The sequence below is a fragment of the Trachinotus anak genome, unplaced genomic scaffold, assembly GCF_046630095.1.
Source record: "Trachinotus anak isolate AG129_WGS33_773 ecotype Australia unplaced genomic scaffold, CSIRO_AGI_Tana_v1 ptg000016l, whole genome shotgun sequence".
In the NCBI taxonomy this organism is placed as follows: Eukaryota; Metazoa; Chordata; class Actinopteri; order Carangiformes; family Carangidae; genus Trachinotus; species Trachinotus anak.
The window spans coordinates 15,076,186-15,087,845 of NW_027273867.1; the positions used below are offsets into that span (position 1 = coordinate 15,076,186).

An 11,660-nucleotide genomic window follows, 5' to 3' on the forward strand; every position below is an offset into this window, starting at 1 on the left:
GAATTAAATATGTCCGTGAAGTTTGACCAAAAAAAAAAACAAACAAACAAAAAAAAAAAAACTAAAAATCTTCTACCGCATGCCATTGTCTGTGTTAATCGAGCTATATATTTTCTACAGGCTATGTATTTTAAATAGTGTTTTTAGAGGTTTCTATTATAATCAGGGATATCAACGGTTAAACTGCAGCTCCGCAAAGATTTACTGTGTAGTAGAGATTTGCAACTCACGTCCCCCCTCCCCGACAGCACAATCTTAAATAAACTGTCAACATCTACAAAGAAGAACAACAACAACAATCATTCATTTTTAGTCATGAAAAATAAAAATAAAAAATAAAAATAAAAATAAATAAATAATAATAATAACAATAATAATAAAATATATATAAATGCACAAACAAAATGATAAATATAAATTTTATAAATAAAAAAATATATGGTAAAAAATATGGCTTAAAAGGGAGGGAAACAATTAATAATAACATAATATTTATTTGTTTTGATATGTTAATTATAAACAAAAGATTATAAAACACTGGTACAAAATAAAGTATTCATCATCTGCATAAAAATGTGCATTCTGTGTGGTTTGAACTGACCCTGAAGTGGAAATGCACAGGAATTTAAATGATCATAAATGGTGATGACCTTTGACTACCAAAGTCTAATCAGTTCATCCTTGAGTGCAGGTGAACATTTGTGCCAAATCTGAAGGGATTTCCTGAGTAGTTCTCAAGGTATTGCGTTCATAAGGCTAAAATCATGTTTTGTGAGGTCTCCATGATCTTGACCTTTGACCTTTAGACACCAAAATCTTATCAGTTCATCCTTAAGTCCAAGTTCCGTTAACACGTTACTGAGATTTTCTGTCCACAAGAATGAACAGATAGATGGACAACCACTGGTCTTCAGACTAAGCCTCGCAAATGTTATCACATGGATTTTTGATTTCTTTAAGTGTTAGTTTGTCACACATTATCACAACATTCTGTGAAGCCACCAAACAAGAAGTGAGATCATATCTCAGAAATACTATGAAAACTAAACTTCATACTGTACATTGACTCAGGACCCTCAGGTAGCTCAAAAGTTCAAAATTTGAGGTAGCTTTATTATCTTGTTTTTGTGCAGTGCATATACATAAACTTTGAAATTTTTGTAACCGTCATTTAATCAACATAAAGTTGTATGGCTACACTTAAAGTTAAAATTATCATGTCGGTTTATATCTAACACTTGTTCTCAGAAGAGTGATTTGAATTCATACCTTAGTTGTCAGAGTGATTGTGGCAGATCATTAGACAGAACAACATACAACCAAACAGGTAAAAACTAATTTATGATGAAATGAAAGCACTTAGTCATCTTCTTAGTCGAGACACTAATGAGACAACAATTCAATACTTCTAAATTCAGACAGATAATGTACCATCAGTTTATTCAGTTTGGCTTGACTTCATTGGGAATAGGTAGGCCTTTCACTGCAGCCACAGCATTTTCTACCATCCTCTGCACCATCCTTCTGGTTGTAGTGTAAGTGTTGGTGCCAACATGGGGGGTGATCAGCACATTAGGAAGACCAAGTAGAGGATGATCCCTGCACAGGATGAAGAAGAGAAGTTATTGGAAGTCAGCAAGAGGTTGTTTCTGTTGGTTTGTTTGCTTGTTTGTTAGGGTTAAAGTTGCCTATTTATACATCCAGCAGCCATGAAGCCATATTACCATTTATTTGGAGTCATGTTTCCATCCCCCTGAGAAATGTAAGTCCAATATCTACTCTCCTTTTAGCCCAGTTTTTAAGAATTAGAATAAATGTCAAAGTAATAATTTAAATAAATAGTAGAAATACAAGAACAACTACATCATGACCCCAAGGTGAAAATGGTTTCTCATTGTAAAGGAATGAACACCACAGACTTCATTATTTCTATTTAAATGCTGTATGCACCATGCTGAGGTTGCTGAACATCTTGTAAGTGAGTCCATACTGTGTCTCACCATGAATGCTAAAACATACATTTTGTACACTTAATGTTACATTATAGTGATTCTGGTTGAAGAGTGAGGCTGCTTTCAGACAGATGAGACCTTGGTAAAGGTTCAGGGTGAGTCACGTCTAATGCAGCAGCTCGAATCGTTCCGCACTGCAGTGCTTTAACTAGGGCATCCTGGTCCACAACCAGACCTGAGACGAAAAAAAGAACAAAATCAGACTAAAACACCACTGTTTCAGCACAACCTTAACAATTGCTTTGGTTTCTTTACATTATCCCCACCTCTGCTGACATTGACCAGTGTTGCTGTGGGTTTCATGAGAGACAACTCTCTGTGGCTGATCAGACCGGTGGTATCAGGGGTCAGGTTGACCACCAGCATCACAAAGTCTGACTCTTTCAGCAGGTCGTCCATGTTCTGGCAGAAACTTGCTCCCACCGCCTGCTCATCCTCAACACGCCTGCACAGCACAGAGAAAAGATAATGGTGATTGAAATTGTCTCCTTGTTTCATTGATTCAATTTTTTAAATATATTTTCTTTCAGATATCTGGTTTCAGGTTTTATAAGCGATATATACAGTATCTATCCATTTATCTATCTATCTATGTTTTTTTTAACATTATTATTAACATTATTATTCTTGAGTAGGACTGTTTGAGTGTTTTCAATTAATCTACATTCAGCTGCTGTAAAACACCCTTCCTCTTATGAAATTTATCCCATGTTTTCTTTATTGTTTTTTTCTGCATTTCCAAATTAACTATTCTGTCATTATGCTTTCACCTTCTGTTCCTGTTATGATACAGGATCTTCATGTCAAATCCTTTGCCTCTCTGAGCGATTTTGTATCCAATGTCTCCCATTCCAATGATCCCCAGAGTCGACCCTGTGACTTCAACTCCCATTAGGCATTGTGGTATATGGGTGGTCTTTGGGTCAACAGCTATTTGGTGACCTATGAAGAGAAGGACCAAAACACTAGACACTTCAATCTCTAAATCACATGCAGGCTGTAGAGTTCTGCTCATCTGACCACCTCTTCTTAGGCTAAAAACATTTTATAAATAAAATACATTTTAGCTTTTTGTCACACTTGTGTTATATTAAAACCTGTAAGTCTTGATTTTGGAATTGCACTAAAGCTTTTTCGCATTAGTTCAGGATTGAGTCGACCTCTGACCTCACCTTCAACAATCTTCCGTGCTGATGCCAGAAGCAGACCCATGCCAATATCTGCAGTGGCATCGCTCACCACACCAGGCGTGTTGGTCACCTTCACCCCAAGACTGTTGATGTACGGCACATCAAGGTGGTCGATGCCCACTCCTCCATTGGCGACCACCTTCAGTGATGGAAGTGAACTGAGCAGGGAGGGCTCGGCTGCAGGAAAGGCGTTCCACACGAACATGGCCTGGATTTTAGGACCATGCAGCACAGGGTTTTGTAGGAAGTCTTTGTAGCAGATGATTTGGAAGTGTTGTTTCATTATATCAGTGACTTTTTCGATGTAACCCTGTTCGCCAACCTCTGAGATCAAAGCCCATGGTTTTTCCTCTGCCATGACCTGTAGCAAGCAAGCAAGTAAACTTTATTTATTAAGCACTTTTCTGGACAGAAGTTACAGAGTGCTTTACAAGCAAAGGAAAGAGGAAGATATAAAAGACACAGGCTGGGAGGCTGGGGGGCTGGGGGGGTGGGGGGAGGGGGTGGCATGCTGAGCGCTTGAAATCACTTGAAATCAAAACATTGTCTCACTGATAGTGAACACTGTCAACATCAGAACCTGTTATACAAGTTTCCAAGATGGATGCCTTACTTACTCAAATTAGTTCTCATTAATTACACACAGACATTAAGTAACTATAACGAATGGTACCAGTGACGCATGTAAAGGCCAAGTATAAATAATGGGAAATCAGCTGGAGCATAAGAACTTGCAGAAATTATGAATGGACCGGACTGCACTCACAAGTGTTCCTTGTGCTGATTTGCTTCTGCTCTTGACCAGGAAGAACTACACAGGGACTTTGGAGGATTTCAAAATAAGAGCTTTCTTGGTAGTGACACCAGGACTAACTACAAAAACAATACTATTTTCTATTATTACTAAAACAACTACTACTAATAACATAACAATGACAATGACAATGACAATGACAATGACAATGACAATGACAATGACAATGACAATAACAATAACAATAATTTTAGAATAATATGCAGTTTTAGGCACTTCAAAAACTGTTTTTTTCTGACTAAAAATCCCCCAAATATTTAATAATACATAATAATGCACAATAAATATGGTGTTTTTGATGATCTTACATCACAAGACATGTTTGCTGACCTGGTTCAAATGATCGCCATTTTAACATCAGAAAACAGGCTACTGCTATGATATTTCATATATTTAAACAGGATAAAGATCTGCAGATACCACCGTTGTCATACATCATAGAAATAATGAGGTTAGGATAGACAAAAGTAATTTAGTAACAGAAATAAAAGGGTACTAGTGCAAGTACTCGTACATTAAAAGGATTCTAATGCCCAAAATGTGTCTTGCAAATTGCACAATACCTTTTTATGTTGCAGCTGACAAACAGATCTGTGCAGTTTTGTCACTTTAAGAAGCCAGGTTGCTTTTGTTGAACCCCACAGTCTCCACACACACCGGACATAGCAGAGACTTCTCATTCTGGTTGACAAATGCTTGATTATCAATTAAGAGTTGTTATTATTTCTTTATCATGTTGCACATCAAGCGAAAGCAAAGCTGAACAGAAATGATTATTTGTAAAGCTTGGTGGAAATGATTTGAGAGACAATCAACACCTACAGCTGATTTGATGTGCAAAAAAAGAGACTGACCATAAAACACAAAGCAACAAAAATGCAGAGAATACATCCATATGTTCAATATTTGTAAAAAAAGAATGTACTTGCAGTGAGTCCACAGGTCAAATTGCTATGAATAAATGATTAACATGACAGTTGTGGGTAAAGTAAATAATCCCAAGAAAATCTATAGGTGCACAGTGAAAAAAAATCATCAAATCATCCAAAAATATTTGATTTATGCAGCATTGAAATACTCTAAATGGCATCAGTTTTGTCTGGTGAATTTGTCAGAGTGAAGTTCTCACCTTTTCAGCTAAAGAATTTTTTCCTCAACCCTGGAGCTTCCTCAGTAGAAACTGACAGTAGACAGAGGAGGCAGAGGAAGACATTTGATCATTTGTGACCTGTCTCTAGCATTAGATGAAGATTAAACAGAGTAAACCAGTCAAAACAAAGAGCCGTCTACACTGTTACATGGAGAGGAGCAGTGACCTGGTTAAGCAGAAACTCCAGCGTCGTGATTGGTGCAAAAAAACTAAACACTATAGGGCTGTGTTCAAGGGTCAGTAACTACCCCACCGCCCATAAATTATGTCTAGTTCACTGACTTTTTTCCAGTCAATGTCCTTACTCTGTCTGCTTGTGTTAAGCTCCACTATATTCAGTGGAAATTTGTGATATGGTTACATGAAACTGATTATCCTCAAGGGGACGTTAAACAACTGTAGAAGCAAATAATACTTTGAAGAGAAAAATATTTCAAAGCCAGCAGTAAAAAAGTGCATGCAAAATGACAGTTCACCACCAAAATCTTTGTCCATGCGTGTGCAAAATTTACGGATTCCAGCAGCAAAACAATAAGGTATGAACCCTAACCTGTGAGATCTGCACATTTTGAAAAAGTAAAATGAAAAACAAAAATATATGAATTACTTTAATATATATAAACCATAACCATAATTAAACTTCCGGTGTATGAAAAATGATAGTAACCTGCAGATGAGCAAAATGTGCTTTAATTTTAATGAACATGTTCCATAAGTAGCCATAAAAGTAAAGGTTTGGTCCACAGTAAACAAAACTGCTGCTTGTGTTTGCCTATAGCTGTGTCATACAAGCTCACCAAGCCACAGTTCAGCATTATTTTTATTTAAACTTTTCAAAGCCCCTTACAGTAGAGAAAGAAAAGATAGAAATGCCTTTAATAGAGTGTACAGGTTTGGCTTCTCTGAGAGTTTGTGGGACACTCTTCTAAAAATCACCTGTGGTAACACTGAATGCATCACCTGCAAAGTGAGGCTGGAAGCTGATTGAAGGCAATAAGAGATTTCAAGAGAAACAGGTCAATGTGAATGAATGAATGAGAAGGATTCATGACCAGCTTTATAATGTGTTGTTCTCCTGGCTCTCTATTTGAGAACAGGCCCCGATGGGCAGGTGTGTGACGGCAGCATCTAGGGCATAGAGCCATATGTGCAAACCAGTCACCTGCAGGATTCTGCTGGGTGACTTTCTGATAAGGTTTCCCTCCCAAACATCAATCAAATCAAGGGCAACTGAACCTGAAGTTTTCTAACCTGGATACAACACAGATGTCATTTGGACATATAACCACTAGGTGTCACTAACACATTGAGGCATTGAAAATAACCTTTATGTGAACCCCAATTAATACCTAACCACATATTATTAGCTACACTTACCTCCACTCCACCTCTCAATAGTCAATCAAAGCCATCACAATTGCTTTATTTGTCATTCTTATATCTCATTCATTATTCTGTCCTGACATACATTCACTTCTTGTAAACAAGGATTTAACCATCTTTTTTCATGTTGTATGTATTACAGAAACAGTTGTTTTCATGACTTTGCAGATTTTCAGGAATCAATTATATTTTGAATGTAGCATCTTTAAATTTAATTGGAGGATTAGATTGAGTCTGTTTTTTCCTGAACTTTAGAGCCCTTAAGATTCTCTTTTACTAAAAGTTCTGTAGCATATATTAAAAAAAGTTTTCTTTTCAACTTTGACAACATTTTTTGAGCATGAATGCAGCTTTTCATTTAGCTGCACGCATTCGCAGTGGAAACTTGTAATTACCACTTTTCTACTGCTGTATTTCTCAGTAAGTTTTCACTCAAATGATCTGTAAATACGAGCAGATGAGAGATTGTGGACAGCCACAAGGTCACCGCTTTAACCCATAAAATGCAACTTCCTTCATGGGTTTGGTGTAAGTTGATGATAAGGAGTTGTGTGTTTGTGTGTGTGTGTGTGTGTGTGTGTGTGTGTGTGTGTGTGTGTGTGTGTGTGTGTGTGTCTGCAACATGCCAAATCATCAGGGACGGCCATGTGTGCGAGGCAGCTGCAGATCAGCAGCTTACCTGCTTTTCTCTGTTGCATAATCTCACCACCTTAAGATAGGGTATCTGCTCCTCCTCTCCTCCCTCAGTCTTTTGACTCCTCTTCTGCACCTGCGTATGTCATCCTCACCTCATCCAATCTTCCTATCTCCCACCTGGACACTCCTCTGCTACACTTTTTCTCCTTCACCTCTCTTGTCTTTGCCCTCACCCTCTACTCTCTCCAGATCTTCAGAAGCTCCTCCCATTCAGATATACATCCTCCTGGTGTCTGTGAGGCTGCGACCTTCCCTCTCTCTCTCTGTTCTGGCCAGGAGTCATTTAGGCTTCCATTAAGCCAGTTCAGATTTCCAGCCAAGCTCCAGCTCCATCTGCTGCCACGTCTGACAGCATGTGGCCTTTTAACAAAGTGCTGACTCTCATGCTAGACCCAGCAATTATACCTGTGCTTCATTACACAGCGTTTTGTGTCTTGTTGTCAGTGCTCTTCCCTGAGAATGCATCAGGTATTTCATCATTGCGATCACTCGAGTCCCATTTTTGATATCATCCCTGCTAATTAACACTGTACATCGTGGCTCAATATGACAGAAGCTGTTGTGTTGCATGTCACAATCTCATGTTTGCAGACAGGTGAGGACTTGTACCTGACCCGTGGTGTCATCGTTGTCACGGTACAGCACAGAGGAGGCAGTGAGGGAAAAAGTCCTTAAGTAAACTCTGGCTCTGACTGTAATAGATTAATGACGTGAGTTCACAGAGCCGTCCTGACTCAGCTTATCGGCGCCAGAGAGCTCTCTGAAGTCAAGATGTAGTTGCTTTTAATGGTGCCTCCTCTGAACGGATAAAAATAAAACTCCAGAACAATGCAGATGACTTTGCTGTAGCATTTATAAATGGTGTTTGTGCTGTGGTGTCATATCTATTTTCTTGTATTTTCTGGCAGCAGAAAATTGCACTAAAAAAAATCAAGTTATCCTTGATTGACATCCAGAGACAAACCAATACAAATAACATAACATGATGTGTAAAGAATCAGAAATAATACAGGCAATTACCACTGAAATGTTCATGACCCCGAATTATTGGTGGGTAATAATAATATAAGAATAAAATAATAGTAAAATAACATAATAATAAAATAATAATATTATAAATGATATTTGGTATTTGGTAAATGGTATTTTTTTTTATTATATATAATATAATAAAAAAAAATACTTTATTTCAAATAAAGGTCCTACATGCAGAATTTTACCTGAGTAAAAGTACAGAAGTATTACCAACAAAAAGTAGCCTACTTCAAGTATAAAGTAGTAAGTAAAAGTTCTCTTTATGCAGAATGGTCCCAGTTTGTGTTGTTGTATTACTGGATCACTATAAATAACCATTTAAATATTGTAGTTAACTGTTGTATTTATTGTTTGTTAGTTTAATCTGTAACAATGCATTATACTTTATGTACTGATCTTATCTTTTGTGTGTTAAAGCTTAATCTGTGAAGTAATTTTTAACCATAATAGTAAAATGAATGTAGTATTGTATGAAATGCAATATTTTCCTCTGAAATGTGATGGAGTAGAAGTATGAAGTATGATGAAATGGAAATGCAGTACAGTACAGTAGTAAGTTGAGTAAATGTATTTTAAACATTGATGAATTCAACTTTTTAGTTTCCTTTTAATTTTCTTTTCTATTATCGCAATGAAAATATTCACAGATCCACTCATCTGATGCGGGTGTGTTGTAGAAAAGAAGACTGGAAGAAAAGAGATCCCACACTGCAGTGTGTGGGATCTCTTTTCTTACAAACCTCTTTCCTATGAAAACACAGTTTTCACAGTTTTACATTGATGGTGAAATACTCATCTTTACACTGTGATGCTGTAAAACCTGTGTCCTTACATTTGGTTTTCTTTGAAACTGGTAATATTAACTGGCAGTGTTGTAATCACAGAACCTGTTTCAAGATCCTGAATCAAAATATAATGATATATACTATGTGAATGCCTGGTTTTTTGGGGAAAAAAAGTGACTCTAACAAAGTATAGTAAATTTCCCCTTTTCGTAAATATGTAATTGCTCTTGAGAAGATATATAGTGTAGTATTGTATTTGTGTGCCTCAGCCTGTGTGTGTGTTGTGTCTAATGTGACTGATTGTGCGCTCTTCTGAATAAAAGTGCTTCCATTTTCATCTCTGTGTTAACATCTCCTGTGCAACTCTTTGGACCACGTGGAGACTGAACTTGTTAGAGGACATCTGTGAGACATCGCTCTGATTGATAAAGTGATAGATTATGTGATAGGCTTTTGCTCATGCACTGCTCCCAGGCCAGTTCAGAGGATTTCCCCTCCTGCAGCTGCTGTTGTTTTGCAGAAATACAGAACAGAAAAATAGAGACTACACACACACACACGGACACACAAGAGTTGACACCTGTGTCTCTCCAGTAGTTCTGAAGAAGCTCAACACGCAACTCTCAGCATGTTCTGGTTGAGAATAAATTCACCTGCTGGGTAATCCAGTCAGCCTGAGCATTAGTGCTCATGCTCATGACGCACGGCCCTGTGCAGTTAAGTCACAGGTCGACTCAATAGAGCTGGACTTTCTCTCTGACTGCTGGAGGATCACCTGCTCCTCTCTGGTGTCCACTGACCTCTGCTTTGTCTATTGATACACAGAACACCCTCAGCACAAAGTGGACATCTATAACCGTGATTGTGCACAGGATCATAATATCATATACTGACTAGTGGCCTGGCCCAGAGTCAGAAGAGAAAACTTAAAATTAGAAAATCAAAAAAGTCATAGAGCAGTGAACAGAAATGTTATGATGCATATCACACACGCAATATGGAACACTCCTGTGTTTTTATTCTCAATAAGACCCGAGTCCTCGGCCAGGGAGTGGCTGCCAGAGAGCTTAGATCACCTTAAAACTTTTGGCCACACTCCTCAGCAAGTTCAGAGCAACACAAGGTTAACCCTGCCTGATTAGGTAACGGATAATCAGCGAGAAGAGGCTGTCAGTCCTGTATGGTGCAGCTCTGTGGCCTCTCCATCCAGCACCAGCTACTTAGCTTCGTTCCTAAAGCCGCTGTTACCTAATGACAGAGCCCGTGTAGAGCCATGGGCCGGCTGATTTAGAAGGTGGCTCTCCAGTTCAAAGCCTCTTGGCATTTGAGCTGTGGCAGACCAGGCTTCACTGGTGTGTGTGTGTGTGTGTGTGTGTGGATGGGTGCGGAGTTGGCGATGGCTCTTCAGTGGACAGCCAGTCAGATCAATGTTATGCAAACCTATTAGTCAGAGGTTGCAGTGGTGGCTCCACACAGTACTCAGGGACTCTCCCTCAGGGTCAAACTCACTGATGAGCTCTCACTTCTGTTAAGAGTGAATAACAATGTTGTCTGCTGGTTAAAGGCCAACGACAGAGAACCATAGCTTTACATTATCTAACAACATGACACTGAATTACTCACCCTGACACCGCACTGGAACAAGTGCCATTGCATTTTGTCAGCATTGGAAACATCAGTGTTTCCTATTGTTACCCTCAGTTTGCACCTCATCAGACTTAAAATATTTGTTGAATCATTAAAATGTCATTCATTCACGTTACCTTTGTTTTTTACACATGGATATGCGTAGACTGCATGTCATGCTCAACTAAATTTCATCCAAATATAGATAATTTTATTGCAGCATACATCATCACTGCTATTTAGAGGTTATGCTCATCATGCAGACATTTCTCACTTTCACAAACCTCAGTGCACTGCAGATTTCACGCTTATAATATCATTTACCATCAGATGAATCCTTGCTGAGATACAGCTTCTATATAAATTTCTTTTATTGCTATCTTAACACTGTGAGCCATTAATTTTGACATTTGCACTATTGCAAAAACAAGTGCAACATGAAATTTTATCTCACGGAATAAAAACCTATATCTTTCATGTTTGCTTCTCGAATGGTATCCATCAGTGTGGCCAGGATTTTGCTGACTCAACAAGATGGAGGACCTCTCAGTGTACTCTATAAGGCCATTAAGAAAATGCTCCCTGGAACACTGGCTGAATAAGCTCTGTGGCTTTGACTTCCACTAATCACCTTAGGCAAAGCATGGCTCCCAATGTGTCTGCATGGGAACACCTGTACTGGGCCACAGTAAATACATGGTGGTTATCATCATCATAATCTGTCTCATCATCTTCATACAATACTCAGAAGTAAGCAAGCTTATTACATTGTCACTCCAGTAGAACATAACTGGAAAAAAATGCAAAGGAGTGCAAAGCAAGTAGTCATTTTTTTAAGTAGAGGATTTAATGATGGCTCATTTGTTCATCTCTTTGTCATTTGAATCCCTTCAAAGGGCTAGGCCCTCTAATACACCTCATTAGGGAAAAAACAGCATGACGGATAAAACACATCATATATGTAAAACT

General features: G+C 38.3%; 1 protein-coding gene across 4 annotated transcripts; it reads right to left on the minus strand.

Annotated features, from left to right (window-relative positions):
- Positions 1–474: 474 nt before the first annotated feature.
- On the minus strand, positions 475–5,329 carry LOC139634363 (probable 2-ketogluconate reductase). 4 transcript variants are annotated; one of them, XM_071500765.1, is made up of 7 exons: positions 5,146–5,329; positions 4,580–4,697; positions 3,185–3,563; positions 2,783–2,954; positions 2,279–2,457; positions 2,091–2,187; positions 475–1,599 (listed from the first exon to the last, which is right to left on the minus strand). In XM_071500765.1, exons 2-7 carry the CDS (start codon positions 4,694–4,696, stop codon positions 1,443–1,445), a joined length of 1,101 nt encoding a protein of 366 aa, XP_071356866.1. In that variant the 5' UTR covers position 4,697; positions 5,146–5,329; the 3' UTR covers positions 475–1,442. The 4 variants fall into 4 exon arrangements, with proteins under 4 accessions (XP_071356866.1, XP_071356867.1, XP_071356868.1 ...); XM_071500766.1 differs by lacking the exon at positions 5,146–5,329 and adding an exon at positions 4,942–4,953; XM_071500767.1 differs by lacking the exon at positions 5,146–5,329 and adding an exon at positions 3,969–4,024 and having other exon boundaries at positions 4,580–4,684.
- Between the last annotated feature and the right edge of the window lie 6,331 nt (positions 5,330–11,660).

What these genes read in the sequence shown, in the direction of transcription:
- LOC139634363 (XM_071500765.1), bottom strand. Translation starts at nt 4,696, where the DNA reads ATGAGAAGTCTCTGCTATGTCCGGTGTGTGTGGAGACTGTGGGGTTCA. An exon ending in TATCATAACAGGAACAGAAG is followed by an intron (nt 2,458 to 2,782) that starts GTGAAAGCATAA and finishes TGTGCTGTGCAG; the next exon opens with GCGTGTTGAGGATGAGCAGG. An exon ending in CACCCTGAACCTTTACCAAG is followed by an intron (nt 1,600 to 2,090) that starts GTCTCATCTGTC and finishes CATCCTGTGCAG; the next exon opens with GGATCATCCTCTACTTGGTC.